Source organism: Larus michahellis, chromosome 7 (genome assembly GCF_964199755.1).
Source record: "Larus michahellis chromosome 7, bLarMic1.1, whole genome shotgun sequence".
NCBI lineage: Eukaryota > Metazoa > Chordata > Aves > Charadriiformes > Laridae > Larus > Larus michahellis.
The window spans coordinates 18,642,748-18,655,685 of NC_133902.1; the positions used below are offsets into that span (position 1 = coordinate 18,642,748).

General features: G+C 53.0%; 1 protein-coding gene across 2 annotated transcripts; it reads right to left on the minus strand.

The window, feature by feature from the left end:
- Positions 1-7,600: 7,600 nt before the first annotated feature.
- Positions 7,601-10,074, minus strand: LOC141746641 (interferon lambda-3-like). 2 transcript variants are annotated; one of them, XM_074595546.1, is made up of 5 exons: positions 9,117-10,074; positions 8,724-8,804; positions 8,425-8,568; positions 8,235-8,315; positions 7,601-8,122 (listed from the first exon to the last, which is right to left on the minus strand). In XM_074595546.1, the coding sequence occupies exons 1-5, from the start codon at positions 9,276-9,278 to the stop codon at positions 8,027-8,029; spliced, it is 564 nt and encodes a 187-aa protein (XP_074451647.1). In that variant the 5' UTR covers positions 9,279-10,074; the 3' UTR covers positions 7,601-8,026. The 2 variants fall into 2 exon arrangements, with proteins under 2 accessions (XP_074451647.1, XP_074451645.1); XM_074595544.1 differs by having other exon boundaries at positions 7,812-8,315; positions 9,117-9,411.
- Positions 10,075-12,938: the final 2,864 nt, after the last annotated feature.

Consider the following 12,938-nt stretch of genomic DNA (forward strand, 5'->3'; position numbering starts at 1 on the left):
GGCGAGAGTAGTTCATAAAGTAATTTCATAATGTCGTATCTATACCTCTGTATCAGTACTTAAAAACACTAATGACTGGTTGAAAATTGCTAATAGTTAAAACCCACTTTCAGTTGATGCACACACAATGGAGTATTTTGTTTTCCCATCACTCTGTCTTTCAGACTCACACTTTCCCATGATGTCCTGGGCAAGTATTTCATGTTTCATATACCAAGAATTTGAGCAGTTGCAGACATCACCTGCTGCAGCAAGCAAAACCAAGATTTCAGGCAATTACCCAACCATTCTCCATTACCCAACCGTGACTGTTTTTAAAGCTAGAGAAGATGAAAAAAAGCATCTTGCATTCAAACTGTGCCATGGTTTAAAGAGTATTTATGTCTTGTGTCCTTTTTCCATGTTTTTATTTAACATGTACATCTCTCTGCTGGGGATGAAACAGAGGAAGCTGATTAAAGTATCAGCTCCTGCCTTAATAAGCAATTATGGAAGTTCTCATATTGTCGGGAACAAAGAGAACCAACCATTATCCTAACTCCCACTTGGGTTCTCTAAACACAGCTTTTCTAGGCTCTTACTTTAAAAATGCTAGCTCTGTATCCAGACACATTCCATCTGCTGAAAAATAAAACAGAAGTCCCTGCTACTCACATTTCAGTCCCAGAGTTTGCGGTCTCCGAAGAGATGCTAGTTCTGCGTTTGTACTCGAGTGCTCAGCAAGCCAGGACAGCTGCGACCACGCATTTTGCCTACAGAAAGCAGGAGAGAAGATCTTGATGGAGAAGGCCACATGGGTTTAGGCCTTAAAACGGGGACAGGTTAACGTTATATCTGGTTTTTAAGACTCTTTTTAGAAAATGGATCTGATTTTAAGTACAAAGATAAAAGCAACGTGGTATTCCAGAATTTGCAGTGTTTAAACAGTGGAGGAAGCCTGTGAGGAAGCAGGACTTTCTGGTGTGGCAGAAAATGTGCTCACCAATAGTTTTTACTTTCTACCGCCTTGTTTGCTTCTTTGGGTTTAACCTGTGTTGGCTTTCTCGCCTCCCTCTCTCAACAAGAGCATTCCGCTTTTAGAGTGAAATCATTAGGGAGTGACCTGTCGCGCCAGACCTGAGCCTGGCTTTGGGGATCAGGAGGAAGATGATGTTGTGCGGCAGTAACTATGGCAATGGCGCTTGCAGTAGCACGGCTGCTAGTTCATCTCCACGTAGCCAAGAAAAAGTCAATATCCCTGATGTGAGGCACGTGAGAGCATTGACACGTGTAACGCTTTGCCTCCCGCACACTTTGACTCAGGTCTGCTGTAGGCCGTTTGGAAGAAGAGCAGACCGCTGTAATTTCGTTGTGGGCATGGTGGCAGTATCAGAGCATTTTTCCACACGTGGCTTTGTTAAAGTCGTATGAAAAAGGGGATCTCGAGAGTTCTTGCAGTAACAGCTGGCTTCCCGTTAGTTGATAACTGTGCTTCACTGTGGGCAGTCCGTAAGGAGAGCGCTGAAGGAGAAACATGCTGAGAGAAGAGCGGAACAGCCCCACGGGCTCTGTCTCCTGATGATTACCAAGCGGCTGAGATGTGATGTATAGTTTATAACAAGCCATCGTGCAACCCTCCGATTAAAATCGGTGTACATGTTTGACTGCTGATACCTATCAGAGGCTGCACTGACCTGGAATTCAGCTGCTGCGTCCCCTGGGCACTGCTAAACCCAGAGAACAAAACACCAGAGCAAGATCAGAATCAGATTAGAAAGCCAGGTTTCGCCCGCAGGTCTGGGGGGGGGGGAAAGAAGAAACAAAACCAAGCCAAAAGCCCCACACTGATTTTTTGTAGTTTTTGAAGGTTTAGGTTTCTTGCCTAGACAATCCTAATCTTGACTTTTTTTTCTTGAACAGAGTAATCTTCTCTTTCCATCTCCTGAAGCACAGTCTGCCTGTAGGATGTCCGTGGTGGTCACAGCCCCCGGTCACAACCTGGCCTGTGGAGCTGGCGTTAAGCTGTGGAGGAGCCAGCACAGCACCACGACAAGGTGTTACATTTTCAGCTTTTGGTTCGCATGATGATTAACCCAGAACTTTTTTTCCTCCTTTAAAAAGAGATTCTGGTTTGGTTTCAGCAGGGCATGCCTGCCAGTAACACCGCCAGAGCCCGGGTACCTGCTCCGCTGCGAAGCAGACCTTAAGGTTTTCAGTCCATCCCCAAACCTGTTACCCGTAAACAGCCTAATGGCCCATATTGACGTGGCCAACATGGTGTGACACATTGCCTGCAGCAGTGAATCGGTTAGGGTGGTCAAAACAGGAGACTGACACTTCAGTCTCTTGTGGTGACAGTAACTAAGGCAAGTTTTAGGCAGCATTTTGCAGGGATGGAAAGCCAAGCAACTTGAGCCTACAGTAATACCCGGTAGCACTGGTGTGCACGCAGGGTGTTTGGGATTAGCCCTGACTCTTTCTTGCATGTACAAAGCTACACTACAACAGACCACGACCTGGGAAGCCCCCAGTTTATCAGCTTTTACAGAGAGAAACAGCCTTTAGAAATTTAAGGAGCAATGGACAGCACAGGGACTGAGAGCTCCTTTGCTCCCATGGGTTGTGGATCTCCCTTTTGCTACATAAAACGATTCCTTGTGGAAATGGCACTTGAAGCGGCATCAAGAAAGCACAGTCACGATCCTCCACCAACCAACCAACCAACCCAGACACATCCTCCCAGATAAGAGACCATGGGGTAGACTGGGAACCGGGAATGACTTGGAGAAATATTTATGAGGCATATCTGATCTTTTCTCCTTTGTCTTTTTTCATTCCAGCATTTAGGCATGGGACCGTTTTCTTGGACCTGTGAAGGCCAATGCCTTTTCCCATAAACCAGCTGGAATTCCCGTATTACTTTGACGGCTCACAGTCATACTCTAGCAGATGCAAGAGGCCATTTCTTAAAACCTGAGCCTTTAAATGCCTGCACCAAAGGTATTTCAATTGCTACATTTTCCTGACACATTTTCTCCCATTTCTGGCAGGTTTAGCATAAATCTCAGTCTTCTGTTTTGCAAATCTATAGTTTTTCCTTCTCAAAGGCCATTACATTTATCCGTCAAGTCTATCAGAGCTGGGCCCAAAGGTGTCAGGCTTTTATCTGAAGCTCCTGGAGACAGAGGGTTTTGTGCAGTGGGAGGAGTGATGTTGCGCAGAGCTCCACGCACGCCTGCCACCCCCTCCCGGTGGTCTCGAGGCAGCAAGGAGCAGCTTTCTGAGAAGAACATAGAAATCAAACAGACTCCTTTAATAAAAAAGATAGTGAAGAATACCCCAGGAGAGGGACACCTTCCCAGGGACAGAAAGCTGTCCTGACCACGGCCTCAAGCACTTCTGTCGAAGCACGAGCGCAAAGGGAGAGTCGCGGGACATGGGTTGCTGGGGGAAATTCTCCAGATACAGAGGAAATGGTTCAATCACGGCTACAGAGATGACAGCCAAAATGAGACTTCTGGTGTGCAGAGGAAGCAAATCATTGCTAATTCAGGCAGCAGTGTAGAATCCCAGGAGCCTTCAACAGCTATCTTCTGGCCTCTTCCCCTAGTCCAAAGTCCTGGTTTTTTGCATTAAAATGAGTAACCCATCAGCCACTCATACACGCACAGCTGAAGTCATTTGCAGTTCAAAGTGAAGGTTATATTTCAAATAACCTTTTTTTTGTCAGAGCAAATCAAAAGCAGGCGGATCTCACTGAACACTCTCTGCCCGGATAGCAACACGGGAACGTCACAAAATGATGCCCAGTGTGATTGCTGAGAGACAGGAATTATTGTTTTGAATTATAAATGGCACCGAACGGGGGGAGAAATTAGAACATCAAGAGCATCAGTATTTAGCATATTAGGAAACAGTACGTTCCCATAACACCAGCAGCAACTTATTTTCCTGTTCCTCAGAGTGCCAGGCATCCCCGAAAAGCGCTCCCGCTGGCAGGTGAGAGCACGCTTATTCCTTACGTATTATCAACCTGGATTCTGGTCAGAGGGTTTAGAGCAAGAGAAGCTGATGATCCAGGAGGGTATAACATGATCCATCAATAAAACTCAGCTGTCGGTTTTCTTGATTTACCAGCAGAAGTGTCACCTGCAATGCGTTAGGCAGCATTCCCTGCGAAGCTGCGGAGCTTTTTGCCACTTGGGAGCAGTGCAAAGAAGGCTGAACCGAAAAACTCCTTTTTCTGTAATTTGGTAGACCTTTATTCTGCTTATTCAATAAAAGCACAAAGCTGTGTATTTACGTGAAATGGAAACAACGCTAGCAAAGTAAAACTCCACTGCATAAACAGCTCTTGGAGGGAGAAAAAGAAACACGTCTCGCTGGTGCAGCTCAGCCATGTCGCTCATCGCAGGACCAGGATATTCAGATGATGTTGAAAGTGGCACAAAAGCCTCAGCAGAAAGGAGCAGCAATCAGGTAGTTTGTTACTGCCTTACCTTAGTCAGATGCCTGCCGAATCCCAAAGGACCTCATCCTATTTTATTTATATCCTGCGGGATTCCAGGAGGTCCCCTAAGCCAGTGTAGGTGCCCGGGCTGGCGGCAGCAAGGGCAGAGTTTAATGCAAACAAGATTTCGACACCTTCTGCCCATCAATCATTAGAGGGAGCCAGGACCACCGCTGCCGCAAGGTGTTTTGTGCTCTTCAGCCACAGAGCTGTCTTCTCATGTTTGCCTTTGTGTTTCACCCTCCAACAGTTCAGTCCCTTCCACGACATTGGTATTTTCCCTGCGATGCTACAAATGACAAACGGGCAGCTGGCTTGAGGCGGAGTCACATCCTTGCCCTCATCCACCTTTTCTAACCACTTGGTCTACCTCCACACTTTCCGAATCATTTTCCAGCAGAGCTTTGCACCAGGAGCTCCTCCCTGCTGCAGGTTAAACATGCATCTGTCTACCCACCCCTTTGGGTTCCTTTCCAGTAAATTTTGCCCTTGGGGCCGGAGATCAGAGTCCACGCAGGAGCTATAGTAGGTGCCTCCCAAATGCCGGAGCTATACAGAGACACGGCAAAACCAAGGCTTTCTGCCATTCCTTCTGCTGGTGCTGCGTCTGAACTGAAACCAACACAGGGAAGAGCGTGCCTCTCTCTGTGTCCCCGGGGAAAGGGCCATTAACATCCCTCTTTGCCAAGTGCTCGGTGATGTTCAGAAAGGCGCTGGCTCCCCAGCATCACCCTCCCAGCACCCTTCGTCTGAACCTGCAGGGGAAGCTAAAGCACTTTTTGCCTACCTGTGAGCAAGGTGCCTTTCACCCTCCGAGAAAAGCAGAGGGGCAGGTCTTCAGCTACAAAAAGCTGTCGGGGCGTTAGGCTGACGCTGATCAGCTGCAGCACCCCCATCCCCATCCCCATCCCCATCCCCATCCCCATCCCCATCCCCATCCCCATCCCCATCCCATCAGCCCCGCTCCCAGCACCCTGAGGAGCCTGGCTGCCTCATCGCTGAAGCCTGGGCTATCTGGCAATGGAGCAAAAATGGTCTCCCCAGCCTTAATTTGCAGTGGATTCTGCTTTGCGTGGGGGATACTGGGAGGTTAACCCCCCAAAGGCAGCCGTGCGGGGGGAGCAGAGCAGTATCAGCACATCTTTTTTTTCCTGCCCGTGCAGGACACGCCAAGCGAGGAGCACCACGAGGGACACGATGCCTCGTGAACCCAGCGGAGAGACAAAGAGGGACTGCTGTTCCCCCGCAGGGATTTCTGCCCTCGCCTTCTGCTCAGGAGAGCTGTGCTGCGGCCCTGCTGCTGCTCGGGGAACGGAGCTGATTTCCCTCCCCGCAGAGGGACACACGGGCAGCCCTGCATCCTCCTCCCAGGTGCCATCATGTGCCGTTTCACAGCAGCTGCGTTTCGCAATGACTTGGTAGATACCTTAATGAGAGCAGGATAATCTAAATACATCTATTTTGGCAGATGAATAAACACCTTTTTCCCTCATTAGGCTTTCCTCTCCAGATCTGTATTTCATTTGGATATTGCAGCGTAGTGCTTTTGGCCCGAAATGTTTTAAAGACAACCTCTCCCCATAAATGTTGGCTACGTGTAGGCCCCATGGAGAGGGATTTCTTGCAAGACCGCAAAACCAAGGGGTGAAACGAGCGGGGCCAGGAGGGGGGACGCCGGGGTGGACCCCTCCGAAGCAGGCACTGCTGGCATCTGCCTTTTCCCAGGAGCGTGTGTGGCCGGGCAGGCAAAGCATTGCTGCAGCCTGGGTTTTGAGAGATGAGCTGTGCCTTGTTTTAACTGAAAAACAGGAGCCAACGTGCAATACCGGACACACCGCCAGGGCTCTCTGGCTTCTCCCTGTCCCAGCAAAGCCGCTCTAGGTGGTGTGGAGATGTCTCCTGCCCTGGGGCTTCTGGTTTCAGTCCCTCACGCCACGGGGTTCACTTTCCTCCCCCCTTGAAGTCAATAAGGCCCAAGTGTGCAGGCGTCTGCTTGAAGGCACGTGCTCGGGGGTGTCTCTAGCTGCCAGAGCCTATCACTCCTGCAGAAGCAGGTTGCACCCAGCTGCAAAAGACAAGGACAACAGTATTTCCCCACTGTAGTCCCCGGTTACCTTAGTATAAAGCGTAATTTGTAAACAGAAGGGAAAATAAAGCTTTTTTTCCCTCTCTGTCAGCAACGACTTTTCATTTTGACAGTGTCCTTGCAAAGCCTGAGCAGGATGAGTGTGTGGTACCTGGGACATGCTTTGTGTCAAGCGTCAATGGCTCACGTCCCCAGCTGTCTCTTTGCAGGACGCCGTGGCCGTGCTGCGGCTTGGCCGCTGGCAGCTCAGTCCCCAACCCTGCAGCTTAAAGGCAGCAGCCATAAAATTACGCCAGACTCAAGCGCCCAGCGGCTCCCCTGCACTCCTCTCCTTCCTGCCACCAAAACCTGCGCCTTTTGGGTCCCCAGGCCTTGGGTGGTCCCCAGGTGTGGCCATCACATACATACATGCGGCCACCATTGCTGGCTGTCCTCCCCTGGTGACCTGTCTCCAAAGAACCATCTCCCCGCCCTGAGAAGAGAGCAATGGAATGAGAGTTGGGTCTGCTCACGGGTCCGCTCACGGGTCCTTTTCCTCCTCTCCCTGCTGGGCGCCTGCCTTCCCCAGCTCCCTGCTCATCCTGGCCTCCGATTTGGTGGCGAAATCATTCAGGGATCTTCTGGGAGCTCCTGGGATGGCCAGACCTGGAGGCTTGCCCAGCCCCTACCCAAATGTGAGCATCGCGTCGGGCTGTGGGCTCCTCCAGGCTTCCTGCCCTGGTGTGCACCACCCAACACGGGCTTCTGTCCTAGAAAGGGGTGGCCGGCAGGCTCCTGTCCCCGAGTGGGCAGGGACAGCCCCGGTTGCAACAACATCCGTCTGTCCCTGAGGGCAAAGCCCTTGAGTGTGGTCAGGGTGCACCCCCGCACAGCGGGAGATGAACCCGAGTGCCAAAACTCTGCTAGTTTTCAAATGCTCAAAATTCGCCTCAGTGTCCTCTCTCCCCCCTCCCCAACTCGCTTTTCTGAAGGGACGACATTATAACAAAACGTAGTAAAAACATACGATGGCAGCTTGTCTGTTTGTGGTATTTTATTTCTCATATTAAATAGCATGTAAAAAAATAATTTATGCAGGCAAATATACATAATATGCTCTGTAATAAATAGCAGGTAAAAAAATACATTTCCTTAAAAACAGTCAGTGTTTTGAAAACAGGCAAAACAAAGATATCCAATAAATACATTCATATCCATTGAATTGCGTCTTTCAGGAACGGCATTTCTTTACATCCTCCTGAGCCATTTATAAATACACAATAAACCCCAATAATTTAAAAAATAAACAAATAAAAAAGTTCCCTGAACTCACATAAATAACAAAAATGCTTAAATAGGAAATACAATCCAGTGATGCAATCAAAATCATTTTTCCCGGTCCTCGGGGCATCCCTGGGGGCGGGTGGGTGCTGTGCCGTGCCACGCCGTGCCGGATGCGGTGCTGGCGGGGGCTAAATGCATTGCTCCTGGAAGGCTGCGCACCGCAGGTCGTCCAGCACTTGGAAGATGTGGATGACGGCAGAGGCCTCCAGGCAGCCGGTGGTCTCCTGCGGCGGGGGGATGGGGCGGGTTAGCACCGAGACGGGGTGCAGCAGGCCCCACGCAGCCGTGGGGTCGCTGACACCCCGAGTCCCTCCGAGCCCTGCTGCCCTGACTTACTGTTTCCTTGGCCGTCTGCAGCTTCTGCAGCCAGTGCCTCAGTTTCCCGGAGGGCTGATGCGAAGGAGCCCCCGTGGCCATCTGCAAGGAAAGCGGCCGCGTAAGGATCAGCAGTGCCCCGTGGCGCTGCCGTCGGCACTGGGGCTGCTGAGGTGGCACGGGGCCAGGGGAGTCTGGGGGGGTCACTCACGCAGCCTCGCAGGTCCTCCCGGGCTTGGGAGAGGAAGGCCAGGGGCCGCTGACGCGTCTTGGTGAAACTGGGGTTGGCGGGGAGCTCCAGCATGGCGATGACGAGGTCCAGCTCGGCTTCCACCAGCATCATGCGGTCGGGCACCTGCGGGCGGGCACAGACTGGTTAGGGACACAACGCGCCAGCGCTGGAGGATGGGGGTCTCAGAGACCTGCCCGGGGGAGATGGGACCAGCTGATGGGAGGTCCCAGCTGAGGGGTTGGGGGTACCCCCATTTTACAGCGCCGCCTCGCTCTTACCGACAGCTCCGCTGGGTTCCATTTACGATGGAAGAGCCTGGCGTTGCATTTGCGGTCTGACAGCAGCATGATGTCGTCCTCCTGCAGGCAGAAACCAAGAGAGAGATTGAGAAACTGTCATCCTGACTTTTGGCGATGTTGTGCAAGCCTGGTCAGCCTTGAGGGGTTTGAAACCAGGATGAAATTTGGCCCAGCATCCTTCTTGTCCCCAAACTCCCTTGGAAGCCATCCTCCTCATCCTCAAACTGCCCTGGAGAACTCCCACCTTGTCACACAGGTTCTTGAATTTGGCATCCCCTCCACCTTGTGTCACTCAGGGTCTCGAATTTGGCATGCCCTCCACCTTGCCCCCTGCCAGCCCACAGCCCCCCCAGCATTGCCAGTGGTACTCACAAAGTGCTGCTTCATCTTCTGCATGGCCTTCGTCTCGTGGGGCACGAGGAACTTGTACTTGAAGAGGCTGCAGCCCTTCCTCAGGGCGTGCTGGGGGAAGGCAGCCCCGAAGCTGCCCGCCGTCAGTACTGCGAGGAGTGGGATGAAGCCGAGGAGCAGCATTTTGCCGACGAGAGCTCAAGGGCGAGTGGGTTACGATGGGACGAGGGGGCTGCAGTGCAACAGGACAGAGAGGACGGAGTGCTCCGGCACGGATCCGCTTAACCCCTGATATAGCGATGCCTGACGGCGTTGCTGCAGGTGGCTCGTTTGGCTGCAGGGCTGGTGGCTGCTCCTGGGGAGCTGCTTCACCTCTCTGGCTGTGGCTGCCTCGCTGCCCCATCTCCCCAGCTTTTTCCCAGCTTTTTATGCCACCTGCCCGCCGTGATTGCGCTTTCAGGTTGGCAGGAAAATCCACACGGCGGCTCAGGAAAGAGGAAAGCGAAAGCGGCGGCGGAGGGAATTCCAGTGCCACAAGTGCGGCAGGTGCGGGGAGCGCCCGCCTCCCGCCACCGGCCCCAACACCGCGGCCACCTCGAGGGGGTGAGCGCACCCAGCGCCCCCGGGATGCGGGGGGGATGCTCGGGATGCCGTGGGTGTGCGCCCCTCCAAGGACCCTGCCCTGCTGCGTCGAGCGGCGCAGAGATGCGAGCAGCAAGTGTGGGGAAGCCTGGGCACGCCCTGGCCCGGCCTCTCGCCCAGAGCGACGGGGCACCCCCAGGCATGCAGCCCCACGGGGACAGCGGGCTCGGGGTGGCCGGGAGGGTTTCGGTGCCTCCTCAGCGGCGGCGGTTCGTGCCTCAGTTTCCCCACGGAAGGCGCAGGGAGGGGGTGAAAGCAGCAGCCGGGCGCAGGCAGTGGTCAGTGCAGGCTGCGGGCATGATCTTTAGGTACGTGTTATCCTCAGGGACCGGACTCACTACAAAAGCATGAAAAAGGGTGAAAGCAGAAGCCCTTCCACCCAGCACTTTCCAGGTGGGATATAGGGTTGTGCAGGGAAGCTGCCGGAGGTGAGCGGGGCTGCTGCCCCCACCAGCCGCTGGAGCTTATCCTGGAAATGCAAATCCTGGAAATTACCTCCCCGCTTACCCTGGAAATGCAAATATCATGTATTGACATCTCTCCGCTGACAGCTGGCGCGGTGCCCCATTCAGCAGATCCCGTCCTTCCCCCGAGGTAGCCTCCTGCGACGTGAAGCCATCATCGCTGTGCTTTTAGTTTCATGCATTCATCAAGCATTAAATACAGAAAATGAGGGCAATACCTGTATCTAACAAGCAAATACACAGTAAAGCAGCGACAGGCATAAACACACTTTGCAGTGCCTCGCGTGGTGGCCACAGACCACCACTGCTCCAGAAGGACCCAATCGTTAATGTTCATATTTGGAAATAAACTGCTGACTTCAAGGAGTCCAAGCAAACAAGAAAAGTTCTTGCGCAAGGTTGTGGAAAGATACACCTCCGGGTGGGCAGATCAGCATGGATGTGCTGTGCCGAGTGGTGGAGGGGACCTCTGGACATCGTTCAGTCCAACCCCTGCTGAGCAGGGTCAGCTGGAGCAGGTTGCCCAGGACGTTGTCCAGTTTTGACTGTCTCCAACGATGGAGACTCCACAGCTTCTCTGGTCACCCCATTCCAGTGTTTGACCACCCTCATAGTAATAAAGTGTTTTCTTGTGGTCAGGTGGACTTTCACGTGTTTCAGGTTGTGCTGATTGTCTGCTCTCCTGTCAGTAGGCACCACCAAAAGTCCTTGACCCATCCTTTTCTCCAGGCTGAACAGCCCCAGTGCTCTCAGCCTTTCCTTGTAGGAGAGATGCTCCAGCCCTTTCATCAACTTCATGGCCCTTTGTTGGACTATCACCAGCAGGTCCATGTCTCTCACACAGGGGAGCCCAGGACTGGACCCAGCACTCCAAGGGTGGCCTCACCCTTGCCCCAGTGCTGAGCAGGGGAAGGATCACCTCCTTTGGCCTGCTGGAAACACCCCTCCTAATGCAGCCCCAGGTACGATTCACCTTCTTTGGCGCAAGGGCACGTTTCTTGCTTATGCTTAACTTGATGTCCACCAGGACCCCCAGGGCCTTTTCTGCTGAGATGCTTTCTATCTGGACAGCCCCCAGCATGTCCTGGTGCCTGGGGTCATTCCTTCTCAAGTTCAAGACTTTGCCCTTCTCCTTGTTGAACTTCATGAAGTTCCCGTTGGCCCATTTCTCCAGCCTGTCGAGGTCCCGCTGGATGGCAGCATGACCCCCTGGTGTGTCACCCACTTCTTCCAGTCTGGTGTCATCAGTGAACTTGGTACACTGCAGGTACACTCTGCCTCATCATCCAGACCATTAATGAAGAGGTTAAGCAGGAGTGGTTGTTAACATCCAGGATCCATCCAGCCCTCCGTGAGCCCTTCCCCTGCCCCAGCAGCATCTCAGAGAGCTCAGGTCTTTCCTGGATAACCACAGTGGAGGTGAAGAGGAGTGGAGGTGGTGGGCAGGGAGCAGTGTGGCTTAAGCAGTGGCTATCTCAGCTTTGACCAAACCAGATGGAGACATAGCTTGGAGAAGAGCCAGGACATCAAAACACAGCACTAACACCCAATAGTATGGTGGGCACAGAGTTTTCCTTCACAGCGAGTCACAGGCATTGCTGCTGGACTGGGCTCCCACGCCAGACAATCTCCCTGCGGCAGATTGTGCGAGGTCACTAATTAAAAGGCTGAGCCCCACCAGGGCTCAGGTCCTTCAGCTGCCCTCTCGGTGAAGAGGACAACAGTGCTGTCTTTCCTTCCTCTCCTGTTAAAGAAATGCACAGATCTAGAAGAATAATTTTTATTCAATGCAACAAGTTCATGATCAATACGACTATGAAATAAACGCCCAAACCAGCACAAATGACTTCACGTATGTTGCCCAAGCAAGGCACAGCTCAGCTGGAATAGATGGCACCTTAGCAGAAGATCCCAACGGATGTGAAAATAAACGTAGCCCCTGGGGAGGGAGGAGAGGGAGCGGAGGGAGCAGGGGTCCTGGTGCTGCCTCGAGGTGAAGCCCGGCTTGGTCACGGGCCAGGCACCACGGGGTGTTTCCTCCTCCAGACCAAGGTACAAGCCAGGCTGGGATCCCATTTTGGGATCTCCAGTGGCTGCCAGCAGCGCTGGGGCAGAGTCCCCAGCACCCAGACGGTGATGTCCAGCACTGAGATGGTGATGGCAGGTACCTGCGGTGCCGAAATGGCCCCATCTGCAGCCTGTGCTCCTGAAGATCGCCCTGTGTGAGGCTGGCCCCAGCTGAGGACACTCTCAGGTCACCCGTCAGGTCCCCGAGCAGCATCACGTCCCTGCGGGGCCCACCTCCTTTGGCTCCTCTTCCCTGTCGCTGCCGCTTTTATCTCCCGGGTGTCTTTTCCGCTTGGAGAAGTAAAGCGAAACCTCATCTCTTTGCACGGGCGGAAGAAGATCGCGAGGCACCAAAGGAAAAGTGAAAGCCGAGCCAGGAAGCCAGGGCCACACACTTAGTACTTGAAGATGAAGCTGGGATGAAGGCTTGAAGATCTCCTGGGTGCCTGGAAGTGCCTCCGGGGTGTTTGTGCCTCACTCGCCACCAGCCGTAGCCAAGCTCGTTGGTACCTGGCTGAGCAGCAGCAAGGGCTTTTTCCTGACGGGACGCGGTCTTGCAATCCTGGGCATCGGCCAGCAAGCGTCTGGCACGGTGATGCCACGCTCCGCCATAGCCTGGTCCCCAGCCTGGCCAGGGAAGCCTGGCTGCATTCAGCACGGCTCCTCCAAA